The sequence below is a fragment of the Cololabis saira genome, chromosome 7 (assembly GCF_033807715.1).
Source record: "Cololabis saira isolate AMF1-May2022 chromosome 7, fColSai1.1, whole genome shotgun sequence".
Taxonomy (NCBI): Eukaryota; Metazoa; Chordata; class Actinopteri; order Beloniformes; family Belonidae; genus Cololabis; species Cololabis saira.
In genome coordinates, this window is record NC_084593.1 from 29,865,072 (window position 1) to 29,879,687 (window position 14,616).

The following is a 14,616-nucleotide window of genomic DNA, read 5'->3' on the forward strand; positions in this document are numbered from 1 at the left end:
TAATGACTTAATCTATGGTCTTAATCTTCCTCATGTTGTCGTTTTTTCCCTTTTTAAATCTCAGTTTATGTTTAAGTTTTTAGGTTAATGCCGGGGCATTATCCCATCATCGTTATTGCTCGGCTTTTTGCTGCCTCTCTCACGCTAATCCCTGGAGAAACACGATTTTTTTGGTCCCTCAGGGAATGAAAAAGTGACCTGGAATTTCCACTTCCTGCTCGGAGTTGATTGTGACAGAGATTTTCTTGAGCATAATGTGCAGGCTCAGGTATATTGTAAAGAAGTGGAAATACGTTCGTGATGTGCATCATCTCTGCTGTGTTCCTCACCGCCCACTCGGTTCAACAACACAAAGCAGTTTGCTTCTTTTTTTTTAAAGATGAAAAATATTAAATTTAAATTCGAAACGAGAAGTAGCTGTGATTTTACAGTTTATCTCCTGACCCAAGTTTTTATTTCTATATGTGTTTAATTAAATGTGATCAAATGTGATGGAAGAAATCTCTCTTTTAACTGTTTTAACATTCATTTCACAGTTTGGATGATGAGCCACAAATAATTTAGATCTTAAATGATAGAAACCTCTACCACCAAATCTAACACATTTCTTATTTTCACATTTTTTTTCCCAATCTTAGTGGTCTCAGAGAACATGACAGGCATAATATAGTTATTAACTTGTATGTTTGTTAATAATAATATCATGTTAATAACCCTGTGAGCATGCCGACATCATTTGTTTATATTGATCTGATGATGCATTTATTTTGCGAAGCAGACACTGAGAGGGCAGTGGGACTGCTCAGACAATACCAGGCCAACCTGAACAGTCCGGAGGAGCAGGCCTTGAAGTCCAGTGTGGGCAAAGTGTCTGCCATCTTGGGAAGCCAGCTTTTCCAAGCTCTTCTTGGTAAGTAAAAGAATGCCAAATGGCTTGTTTTGAAGCAGGGAAAACTATGCCTTATAGCTGAAATTACAGAAAACATTTCTCAGTGTGGAATTCTCTTAATTATGGCTTGCAACTGGATCTGTTTGGCTTCCTGCATTGTGTTGTTTCACTATTTATTCAGTGTAGCTCATTCATTTTGATTTGTGTTGTTATGTGATTGACTGCAGGCAGACATGATGTAAATAGGGTCAGGTTGTATTAATTTGTATGGGCTGTTAACTAATTCTCAGTGTTTCCCCTATTAAGTCATGTGAAAGAAGTCTTTCAGTTAGCCTCACAAAGGTTTGCTGTATACCCATCCTCTCCAGCATACTCAGATTGTAATGAAATCCCATTAAAACCACACAGAACACAGCCTATATATAGACTGAGCCGTTATAAAATTGGCATGGCTATGACAAAATAGCCTATTTTGTACTGGATGGTTCATGAACTTATGTCAACATGAGCTCTGGTCAGACAAGGTGGTGTAGCATGCTGACCTCGCAGAAAGACGGTTTCTGATTCAAATCTTGACCCAACAAAAATCAAGTTAGGTGATTCTAATTTGTCCATAGGTGTGAGGGGGAGCAAGCATTGCTGTTTGTCTCGTTAATTTATTTGTGGCACTGTTATGGATGGGCAAACTGCTCAGGGTTATCCTGCCCTTGGCCTGAAGTCAGCTAGGATAGGCTCTCATGACCATGAACAAGATAAAACAGTTATAGAAAATGGGAAAGATGGATGTTATAATGGTGTTTGCCTTTTGTTTCCGCTGTTGCTTCTGCAGGATCCTCTTCCATTTCCTTGCTGGGAATCTGAAGGTAGTCTAAAAAAATTGCATGGTTGATGCAACTTCAAAACATAAATACAACATTTTAAATTTTTGTTTGAGGTCAAGAGTCTATGGTTGTGACAAGTTTTGAGTATTCTGTCATCTGAAGTCTATAAATCTCTACTACAGATGTTTGCAAACCCCATCACCAATGCTATCTGTGTTTTTTTCCATATTAGTTTATTTTTCTTCTTTTAACTCTCTGTGTTACATCGTTTTATTGTTTGTTAATTTTCATGCTATGGAACATGTGTGTCCTTAATAACGCTTTTGAATCAAATTGAATGTAACTACGGAGCACACAACTGTTGTAGCCTTTAATAAATGGTTTAGATGGTTCTCAAGAATCTGTAAAGTTGAAAGATGCCGTGAGTCTTTGGGTATTTGCTTGTAGGAGCTGTTCATCACATAAGATGGGCAAAGTTACTACTGGAAAACCAGAAAGCATAATAAGAAGAAGAATAAGCTTGCAAGTATGAACATGCCAGACAGGGAATTTGTCTTCGGTTGTTTATATGTAATAACCACAAAGTCTTGATGTTAATTGCAAGGTTAATTGCAGTTTACTACAGCTCAAATGTACCATGACAATTATCTTTTTAGGGTTTTCAGTCCTTCATCAAGTTGGAGGGTGGGTTTTGTTCAGCGTTTTAAATAGGGGCCCTTGGTTTGGAGGGTGGTTTACTTGCTCTGTAATTTTTTATGTTAAGCTTTTGCATTAAGCTTCTGAAATAAGTTATCTATATAGACATTGAGGCTTTTCTGACTATCCACTGTGTTGTTAGCCATGCTAGCACCATGCATGTTTTGCTTTTGCTCAGATAGGAGCTGTTGGATGAAAGGCAGTGTTGTTGGTAGTAATATCCCGGGGTGATGAACAAAGTGAAACATGTTATATCTCTAAAACATCAACATATTAGCTTTTTCATAAGCAGTGTTGTGACAGATCTACAGTTTGATGCAAGCTCTGCTTGTTCATCCTATTCTTTTGCTAACAATTTTAACCAACTATTTTAGCAACTATTTTTTAACCTCCAGGTTAATCAAAAATTAGTTAATCGCTCTAATGTGACATTAATATGACACAGCCTTTTATAAAATAAAAAATAGATTTCAGCAATTTCATCAACACAATTGATGTGATATGTTCTGTTTATAAAGAAAATAAAGATTAGGGGGACTCAGAGAATATTAGCTTTCCAAAACGGGATTCCAAGCATTCCTCACCAAAAATCTTCAGTAAGGGCAGACCCTGAGGTGGACAGGAAAATACATTTCTCTTTACTGCTATGCCAGGCCTGTTGTACAACTTCCCCACTCTCTGGATCATCCACATAGTGTGCATCGGTGCTCAAAGTAAAAGAGGCCTGTAGTTGGTGTGTCTCAGGTGCAGGAATGAAGAGGCTATGTCCTCATTCAACATGTGGTTCTCATCGGGGAAAGCAGGGTAGAGGAGCAGCCGGTTCACAGCTCTAATAGGAACACAGTGCAGTATAAACATTAGTCATCCTCTTATCCGCTCCCGTTGTGTTTGGCTTCACATGCTCAGGGCCATGTGAACTGGTTCTGGTTGGACCGTTTTGTGTTGTTTCACTGCAATGATGGTTAAAAAATGCATTGCAGATGAGACGGTGATTATGCTCTGATGAGAGTTAACACAATGTGAGTTCTGTGTTTTAAGAAGTTTCTCTTTTTGCATTATGAAGACAGCTGACATTACATGTTAAGTATTTGTCTTTAAGAGATCCCTGCAACTCTATGACACACCCTGCTAAGTACAGTGGTGTGGGATGCATTGTGGGAAGGTTTGGCACTGGCCTCTTGATTAGATGTCTGCATGGTTGCACAGTCACGAACAAAGGATGCCTTAACTGTGCATCTATCCTTTTGTTTCAACGCACAAGCATGCAGTGGGGAGCCCAGGGGGTTAGGCTGGGGTTCGAACAGAATAACAGACAACCCCTAAATGCTTGGAAAATATTTTATTGAGGCAGCAACAAGGGGGAAAATTGTTCATCCTGCCTTGAAATCATGACCTAATTTTCTCATCAGCATGTTGTCGCTATAGTGTGGGTTGCTCATCATCATGTAAAGATCCAGGGACACTTTTTTTGTTGTGATTCACCCAGGCAGGAAATACAGAGATGACTTGAGTCCAATTGAATGACAAAAAAAGAAGAGGTCTATGAGACACTGATCCTTCATGCAGAGTTTTTGTATGCCAGAGGTGCAGGAAAACCCCTGTGTTTGTGACAAAACGGCTCAGAACTCCAACCAGGCTCATGCAAAAGAGCCCCAACATAAAGAGAAAGCTGGAATAAGTTTTGTGATGGAGGCTGCTGGTTTGAATTGTGTATTTTGTCTCACAGCCAGGAATTCATGTGGTTTGTGAGAGTAGGAACATTTCTGAGACATTCAGAAAAGTCACAGATAAAAAAACAGAAACACTGTACTTTGTGTGACTGTGAATCCTGACATCAGAACACTTCAAGTCGTGATTGAACACCTTTGTCTGGCTCATTGTTACTGCCAAGAACAGACGAACAAAGTAATTAGAAGCATAACCGAAAGCCAGGTGTCTAGCTAAGATGCATTTGAAGGAAAAAAAACAAACTCCAGTCCTGTGCAAATTTTTTTTTTTTCACCATTTACAGCAGTTTTTCCCCCATCCAGGCCTTGGAGAGACATTGCACAGTAAGCCCTCCTATATAGGTTGGACCAAGGGGCTGCAGCTGACAATCCATAAGACCTGATGAATTGCATCCCCCAACTGTATATGCACACCTGTGTGGCTTAAACAACTATGTGAATTTGTCACGTTTGTGTTTCTTCTAGTTTCTTCTACAGATCCAGCAGTTACTCGGCTGGTCAATGTTAAGCTTATCCATTTATGAGCGATGACTGATAGAGCATTAGAAATTCCCCTTTTTTTCCTCCTCATCAAATAAATGTCTCATGTGCATAAACCAGCCACACACACGCAAGTAGTAGCCTACATGTCTTCACTGTCCAAGTAATTATTGCATTAGGAATATTGTATTTATTAGACAGGAAAAAGGAATCAGAAAAGACTATTAATTGTCAAGTCAGAACTATTCAAAAATTGCAAATCAGAATCTGTCTCGATAGTTGCAGTCATCTTAACATGCACTTCAAATGCTGGTAGGCCCACACTGTCCTCGTGTGTTTAAGTGTCTGCATGTATATGAGAGTATGTCCAAGTGAGGCTGCTCTTTAGTCAGCTGGTCAACAAATTGCTCTACCCACACATGGCTTCACTCCTCCACATTCAGACACAGTGATGAGTCACATGCTCCATTTTTACACTTTTGTTCTCACACTGTCTTCTTGGGACATACTAACTCTTTGTTTCAAACAAAAATACACATAAAGTCTTGTGAAAAAGCAAATATACCTTCTTTTGATTCTGCGGTTGTACATTTTATGGCACAATAGAAAATAATCCGGGCCTTTGAAAGATCTTAAAATCAGGGAAATGAAAGAGCAAATGAACAATAAAGAATGACATATTACACTGTGTCACCAGTTATGTAGCACAAACCAAGCCACAGTGCAAAAGTAGTGTGTGAAAGCTAAGTACCTCCTCACTGGTTCTACAGGAATTAGGAGGGTAAGTAGCAGCCAGTTGCTGCTCATCAAATGCACTTGACTAACTCATCATCAGCAAGTGTGAGCTCCTCTATAAAAGTATATGTCTTGGCAACTTGCTGGACATTCAGGTCTATTATCGTATAACCAAACGTTAATACACTGTCTAAGAGGAAAGATATCAGCAATGATCTAAGGGATGAAATTGTGGCTGTCCATCAATCTGAGAAAAGATGCAGCAGTTATGTCCACTTCGAGGTCGGACTGAAATCCTCAGAAATTAAAAAAAAACTAAAATCATCTATAAGCTTCAATTATCATGTTACATATTAAAGTTCAATACAGTATTGTTACAAAAAGGCTATACAAAAAGTGCTTGTTCAAAAACCTCTTCTTTGTGAAAATAGTACGGCTCCATGACTTAGGTTTGCAAAGTTGCATCTAAACTAGCCACATTTAGTAAAAGTGAAACAGGAAATCAGTACAAAGACCTCATACCACGTGGTGGGCACAGTGGTGGAGGGGTGAGGATTTGGGCGTGTGTTACAGCCACAGCATCTGGAAACTTAGACTGACTTACAAAAGAAAAAAAGAAAAACACAAATAAAAGTCAATGCGTTGCAATGACAAAAAGTCCAGACTTCAGTTAAAATGCTTTGACAGGATCTTAATGAAGCAGAACATTCTTTGACTGTGTGACCTTTCAATGAACTGTAGGAAAGTTGATGAACTCTCCGGCAACCTTCTTGAGTCAACACTGCAGTTACGAGGTCTGTGTTTGACATCAGCAAAACTGTCACAGTGCATTCCAGTCTCCATGCTGTCACTCACTATAGGTGATCACAGACCAGGAGTCATGGGAGAGATGAGTGGAGATCAGAGAAAAGGAGCCAGGGTTGAGGAATAGCAACTTACCGTGTTCTTCTTTCTCTTGATTTGCACAGCAAAAACGGTTCAGGAAAGACTAGAATGCATTTGTAGAACTGAAGTCCGATCCTTGTTGAGCTTTAAACATGTGCTCTTGGGGAATGCTTTTTTTAAACATGCATGACTTCTTGAACAACTTTTCCAAGGTTTTTTAAACAGGTCTGTGATAATAGACCAGTTCACAAAACGGTTAAACGGCAGTTTGATTCAGAAACATCTGTAGCCCTATGATGGACTGGTGGACTCTCTGGGGTACACCCCAGCCTTTTGCCAGAGGAGAGCTGGGATAGGCTCCAGCTTATCCCTGTGAGCCTGAATAGAAACCAGTGGGTAAAGATAAGGTCCGGATGATTTTTACTTGATCACCTGAAAAACGAAAACAACAATATATTAGTGTCATACTTTTTAAATAATCTACTTCAGCGTTTGATACACTCATGTCGGTTGATCACCAAATCTTGATGCCATTTAGTGAATCAGTCTGAATGTCTTCTACGTTTGGGTGCATACAGTGTGATCAGAGCTGTCCAATGTCATCTCCTTCCAACCGGTCAAAAACGGTGGACTGCTGGTGTTCTTCTGGATTATGCTTTTTTTTTTTTTTTAAAGAGTGTTTTTCTCTCACAACAATTCACAACAGAATTAAGGTTTGTGGGAGAAAAAAAAAATCTAAAATCCAATTATAATCCAAGTCAGTACTCTCCAATTCAGTATAATAGTATTTATAAAATTCCAATCCGAAAAGGCTGTCTAGCTAAGAAAACTATTGAGTTGTACTAAATCTTCACTTTGATTCAATTATCATTTTAAACTTGCATAGGGCAATGGGCAAAAGTGGAGACCAAGACGTCCGGTTAAACATTTAGGGACCATCACCAGAACTACACTGGCTCGACTGGTATGATGACATCAGGACAGAGACAAAAACAAACAAACACAAAAGTACTAGGCCAGTGATACAAGCCCCACGAAAGAAACAATATCAAACTACTGTATTCATACAAACCTATGGATAGAGTTACAATACATTTACTCAGTACATTGGGAGGTTCCCCAAGCAGCCTGGTCATATAGCAGCATTAAAAAAATGATTACTCAGACTCAAATAAGTTAACCCTAACCCTAATAGTCTTTTAGATATGATAGAGCTTGGCCATTGATGTGAGAAGTGGGTCAATTCTGTTCAGGATTTATTAGGGAGCCACTTAAGACAACACAAGCTATGTATATGTATGTGTATATGTATGTGTATGCGTGTGTATGTGTATATATATATATATATATATATATATATATATATATATATATATATATATATATATATATATATATATATATATATATATATATATATATATATATATATTAATAAGATAAATATATGTGACATATTTAAAAAAAATGTGTCATATGTATTTTATATTAACAATGCACATATATATGCCTTAGGTTCTTACCAGCATGGTATTAACCATTAATATGTGTGCAGACAAAAAAAAAAAAAGACAACACAAGCTTTTCTGGTAATTCTAACCAACTCTGCAGCATTTTGGATAAACAATAAGCTTTTTTTTTGTAATAGGGAAAATCAGTACTCCAGCCTGAATAGACTTTTTTTTTTCTTTAGGGCTTATTATGCTCAAAAATAACTCCAGGGTTCCTCACGGTAGTACTGGGGATCAACGTAATGCCCTCCAGACTAACCAAATGGTTAAAAAATCTGTTTATGGGGTGTTTGGTGCAAAGACATCAATTTCATCTGTGTATAGAAACAAATGATAATTATTGGTTTGTTTGTTTGTTTGTTTGTTTGTCTGTTGTCTTGTTTTTGTTTTTTGGCAGATATTCAAGAGTGTTACGAGGTGACCTTGCAACTGAACGATGATCCAACCGCAGCTGTGAAAGAAGACAGCAGGCAGGATGCATGGGAGGTAATTTTCTCTTTTTACAATTCACATTATAGATGGTTCATGGTGGCAGTGACTTTAACCTGGTGCAGGAGTATCATTCAAAAGAGCACTATTGATCATTTGCTCATCAGTTGGCTTCTGTCAGCCAGTCCATTAAGAGTGAAAAGTGTTTACAGTTACATGTGCATCTTAGCATATTTTCATTGTAGGACACAAACAACTCAAGGGTACTGAAGGGTAAAATAAAATTGTGATTATATTGAATGTGTATGTATCATCAGAGGGCTAATACTCCACGTTAGAGATAATTTAGCAAATAAATCCTTTCTATAAGATTAAATAAAAACTACAGTCTTGAGATCTATGTTGTTCATTCCATAAAACTCAACAATATTCAATATTGAAAAGTTTGTTGTCAATGTTGAATATAACAACACAATAATAGCCCTTGGGTAGGTTTAAATGCATTAATATCACTTGTGCACTCTAATATAATTTTCCTTGAATGATGGCAAGGTGTTAATGGACTCTGGTTATAGACTGACTAGATGACTTGATGCATCTACAACCAAATAAACTAAATCATCAGTGGGCAAGAAATGCAAGTAAGTAAGAGAGTTAGAGTTTCTGCTGGAGGTGTAGATGTTTCTCCGTTATTAGACCTCAGTGTAGCTACATGCCCCACGCTGAGGTCTGATCGTCTCCAGTAGGTCTGTCTTGTGGAGTTTGTAGTTTTAGCATCTTGTCTAATGAATGTTTATTCCTTGTGTGCGCGCTTAGAGTGATATAGCCTCCTCCATATAATTTGTGGCAGCAGCAATGGAAAAAAAAAGAAAAATATTTTAGCATTTTTTGAAATTATTATAATGTAATTTGGAAAATGTAATTAAGGTACGTTGACCATCTCTTTTGAATAAAAAGTCTAGATTCTTTGAAATCATTAATATAATTGTACAAGTTTGAAAGATATTCAGACATCATTTAATTAAACAGCAGACAGCATCTAAGGCTTCTTGTTTTTATATAATGTCAGTAACGGATAAACTTGTTCCAATAGACAAAATTCCCATGAATCAACTCAGAGAGCTTGCACACAATTAAATGTTTTTTCTTGAAAAGAAAGAGACCAACGAACAAACAAACAACCAGACGCTGGGGAAGTAGAGTCCTCCCAAAAAGCATAGTCTCCTCTCATTGGTCAACTCCTCTGGCCATGCTCCACCCACCATTCCTTACCATTTCATTTGAAACATTTAATACCCATCTGTACAGATTTACAGTTGTCATTGTGTAAAATAAATGTAAAATGACAAGGAATACTTACTGAAGTTGGTATATAGAACAAGTAAATTCAAAGAAAAATTCGGACCTTATGAGAAACAACAAATGAAAACAAGAAAACGTGAGTCTGTGCAAGATTCTTTCATCTATAGATTATGCGATTCAATCAAAAAAGTTAATACATCTGGTTGACATCGTCATAGAAATCATTTTATTTAAGTTCACACACAAGTGTCGACCAGGCTCACGTCAGTGGTAAATGAAACTGGCCTGAGTATTCATTCATATTCAAAATATCGCCTAATGCTCCCATTTTAAGAATCTTGTCCATATAATTACGATATCTCACATGTTATAGAAAGAAAATGTTCCTGTATGCTTTGGCAACTGGCAGTTTTCAAGGCGGAATGTTTTTTCCTAAGTTATGTCATGCATTGGTTGACCCGCAAATCCGCCAGCTGACTTTAAATATTAATAATATTTGTTTTAGGTTCTTTTTAAAGGACATTGCTTGCAGTTTGTTATTGGGAGGATCTCTTACAGAGAGGTCTTGATTTAGGATTTTGGATTACATTGTCTGTCAAAAGCACCATTCATTTATTTGTTATTTTCCTGTCTGATATCTCAAGACATCATAATCATCAATGACATGCATGTATTGTGAGCCACAACTATGGACCCTGTGTTGATGCCTGACATTATAACCAAATTAAATGTTATTAAGTAACTGTGAATAAATGCAAAATAGGAGTAAATTTGAGCAATGGACCACATTTATATAATTAATGTAGATCAAATGTTGGCATTTGAATTGCTAAATTTGATCATAATACAATTATGATCATTTCAAAAATTCAATATATGAAATGGTTTATTAATAATTCTTAATAAAAAAACAAATAATAAATTAAAAAACGAAAAAGATTGATGCAGATATTAGAAAATTACTTCAACGATCTTTTTCATTTTTTGATAGTGTATGTATGTATATATATATATATATATATATATATATATATATATATACACACAGTGGGGAGAACAAGTATTTGATACCCTGCCGATTTTGCCGGTTTTCCCACTTGAAAAGCATGTAGAAGTCTGTAATTTTTATCATAGGTACTCTTCAACTGTGAGTGATGGAATCTAAAAAAAAAAATCCAGAAAATCACATTGTATGATTTTTAAGTAATTAATTTGCATTTTATTGCATGACATAAGTATTTGATACATCAGAAAAACAGAACTTAATATTTGGTACAGAAACCTTTGTTTGCAATTACAGAGATCAGACGTTTCCTGTAGTTCTTGACCAGGTTTGCACACACTGCAGCAGGGATTTTGGCCCACTCCTCCATACAGATCTTCTCCAGATCCTTCAGGTTTCGGGGCTGTCGCTGGGCAATACGGACTTTCAGCTCCCTCCAAAGATTTTCTATTGGGTTCAGGTCTGGAGACTGGCTAGGCCACTCCAGGACCTTGAAATGCTTCTTACGGAGCCACTCCTTAGTTGCCCTGGCTGTGTGTTTCGGGTCGTTGTCATGCTGGAAGACCCAGTCACGACCACTCTTCAATGCTCTTACTGAGGGAAGGAGGTTGTTGGCCAAGATCTCGCAATACATGGCCCCATCCATCCTCCCCTCAATACGGTGCAGTCGTCCTGTCCCCTTTGCAGAAAAGCATCCCCAAAGAATGATGTTTCCACCTCCATGCTTCATGGTTGGGATGGTGTTCTTGGAGTTGTACTCATCCTTCTTCTTCCTCCAAACACGGCGGATGGAGTTTAGACCAAAAAGCTCTATTTTAGTCTCATCAGACCACATGACCTTCTCCCATTCCTCCTCTGGATCATCCAGATGGTCATTGGCAAACTTCAGATGGGCCTTGCACTGGCTTGAGCAGGGGGACCTTGCGTGCGCTGCAGGATTTTAATCCATGACGGCGTAGTGTGTTACTAATGGTTTTCTTTGAGACTGTGGTCCCAGCTCTCTTCAGGTCATTGACCAGGTCCTGCCGTGTAGTTCTGGGCTGATCCCTCACCTTCCTCATGATCATTGATGCCCCACCAGGTGAGATTTTGCATGGAGCCCCAGACCGAGGGAGATTGACCGTCATCTTGAACTTCTTCCATTTTCTAATAATTGCGCCAACAGTTGTTGCCTTCTCACCAAGCTGCTTGCCTATTGTCCTGTAGCCCATCCCAGCCTTGTGCAGGTCTACAATTTTATCCCTGATGTCCTTACACAGCTCTCTGGTCTTGGCCATTGTGGAGAGGTTGGAGTTTGTTTGATTGAGTGTGTGGACAGGTGTCTTTTATACAGGTAACAAGTTCAAACAGGTGCAGTTAATACAGGTAATGAGTGGAGAACAGGAGGGCTTCTTAAAGAAGAACCAACAGGTCTGTGAGAGCCGGAAGTCTTACTGGTTGACAGGTGATCAAATACTTATGTCATGCAATAAAATTCTAATTAATTACTTAAAAATCATACAATGTGATTTTCTGGATTTTTTTTTTAGATTCTGTCACTCACAGTTGAAGAGTACCTATGATAAAAATTACAGACTTCTACATGCTTTTCAAGTGGGAAAACCTGCAAAATCGGCAGTGTATCAAATACTTGTTCTGCCCACTGTATATGTGTGTGTGTATGTATTATTTTTTTTCATTTAGCATTTATACAATTTTATTTAGCTTTTCAAATGCCCTGGACAGGTTTAAAATGTAACCACTGGTTGGGATTCACTGGATTAGTTAAGCATGAACTGCTGCTTCTACCAGGGCCGTGTGTTCAGAAAATGTCACTCCGCTGGTAAAGCATCCAAACCATAAATTATGACCGTGGCTCGGATCTTTATTCTGGCATCCACGGCCTCTCAGCGCTGCTGTGATCCGCCCAGCCAAGGTTCAAATTCATTGCTGCAAGGCTCCTGGTCTGGCCTCCGTCGTGTGATCTCTGGATCCCAGCTGCTCATGAAGTGCAGACACAGTCCGGACAGAGAGAGGTGGATAGAAGGATGCAGGAGCCCAGTTGGGAAGTTTGTGTGAAGGAGTGCTGCCTAATGGAAAGCCAGTCAGGTGCTCATCAGTATTCTAGCCTTGCTGTCACCTGAGAGGAGGATGGGAGGGAAACTAAATGAGTCTGCAAAATCACTGATTTGCTGCAGAGTAGAAGGTTAGAGTGGAGTGAAGCTCCCGTTAAAGATGAAATGAAAAACACTTGTGCAAGAAAAAAGAAACAAAGCTGCTTTTAGTCGTCTAATTAATTTCATACTTTATTTTATACAAAATACATTTTTGGTTGCAGTGAAAGTGTAATGTAATTTGTTTCAATCTATTCTGTATTACTCATGAAATAACCAAGAGTTTGTAGTGGTCAGCAAAAATCTGAGGGATTTAACCATTTCAAGACATTGTTTGTCTTACATTGCAGAGTTAATATAAATTATTTCCACACAGTTTTAAAAGTGTATGTCTGTTACAGTGAGTGCACAGTGTAGAACGAATACTCTTAGCTGCCACTATTCCTCACAGCAAGCAGCTGTGAAAGGAAGTTCAGGCTCTGCCGTTGTCATTTGACCTGACGGTTACCTCTGCCATGTGGGAAATGGGAGATGTCAAATTTTTATATCTCTGAAGTTACACGTCGTTCGGGTGGTTAGCACTGTTGCCTCACAGCAAGAAGGTTCTTGGTTTGACTCCCGTCAGGGATCTGCCTGTGTGGAGTTTGCATGTCCTTCCCTGTGCTTGTGTGGGTTTCGTTCCGGGTAATCCAGCTTCCTCCCACAGTCCAAAAACATGTGTCAGGTTAATTGGTTGTTTGATTCTAAACTGCCCGAAGGAATGAGCGTGAGCATCAGCGGTTGTTTGCCTCAATGTGGCCCTGTGATGGGATACCCCTGCCTTCAAGTGAGAATAGGAATTCCCTGATTCCCTGAATGGGAATAAGCGTCAATAGATAATGGATGCCTGCTTCAAAACTAAAGAAAATGTTAAGAGAATGCTGCAGTCTGGCATAACTGTAATGTTGCTCTCTTTTCATGGTAATTTCACTCCAGACACAGAACAGCAGCCTGCACGCTTACAGCTGTGGTCCTCTTTATATAAACACTTGTCTTTTCAAGCTGAGCACAAGAGCTGCTTTCTTTTAACTTTGGCAGTAAGTGCTGAAATACAGCACTTTTTTTTCTTCCTCTAAATCCATTGATCCCTTTCGTGGCCACTGTTTTGCTTTTGCAACTTTGCAGTAGTGATGCTGTGCTCTAAAGGCTGCTGTCACTTCCGCTCTGTCTGGTCTAAACTTTTGCAGTGATCCTAGTGAATTGAAGGGTTGAAAGGTATTTATTAACCTTGCAAAATGCTTTCAGAGCTGATTTGTGGTTTATATATGGACAAGAGTACCGCCGTCTTATATAGTTTTTGATTGATCTTTTATGTAAGATTGAGCTTAAAGTTCCTCTGGCCGGTGACTATTTCCACAACAAACATAAATAATTCTGTAAGTGAATGTTTCCTGGTGACTTTCTTTTCATCTGTGTCACAAGTCCAGTTTATAAAACTTTATTTATCCTTCTTCCCTATTTATCCTGCTTGAGAGATCAAAATAGAGATATTAATAATAAATGAACAAAAGGATGTCCATCCATCAGTTTTCTCTTGCTGGACAGCTGGAGACTGATGTAGGTGTCATAGGGTGTGATTATACCCTGAACAGGAACAAAAAGGAATGAGGGAATGAAAACGTTGAATTGCAGGACATTTGGGTGTCAACATATCAGTGACAGTACATCAGCAAATTGTCACTTTTCAGGGGCTAACAACAGAACGCGACAGTCAAGGTACTCAAGAGTGTACAGTCATTATTTAGCTGCTTGATATCAGAAGGAAAGAGAAAGGAAATTAAATAAGGGCTGGTGTGCCTTAGGGGTGCATGTTAGCACCCCCCTCAGGACATCAAAGCAACTTTACTGGAAAAAAACAATAATAGAGAATAATTTGTTTGTGTGAATTCTCTTTTTTATTGGGGACCACATCCTCCATAATGTACAGAAGTTTTTCTATCTGGACTCTATCTTGGAGCAGTCTGTAGCATCATGTTTACACTATTTTTCTAAGCAAGGTGCAGATT

The 14,616-nt window shown here is 38.6% G+C and overlaps 1 protein-coding gene across 5 annotated transcripts in view; it reads left to right on the plus strand.

Moving 5' to 3' along the window:
- The window catches only part of dlg3 (discs, large homolog 3 (Drosophila)), a 105,403-nt gene that overhangs the window by 777 nt on the left and 90,010 nt on the right, over window positions 1–14,616 (plus strand). For 3 of the 5 annotated variants that reach the window (XM_061725515.1, XM_061725516.1, XM_061725518.1), the window contains exons 2-3: window positions 779–910; window positions 8,142–8,230. In XM_061725515.1, the coding sequence (XP_061581499.1) occupies window positions 779–910; window positions 8,142–8,230 (221 nt within the window). Of the gene's footprint in view, window positions 1–775; window positions 911–8,141; window positions 8,231–14,616 lie in introns of those variants that run through there. The other 2 variants (XM_061725517.1, XM_061725523.1) reach the window with 2 other exon arrangements.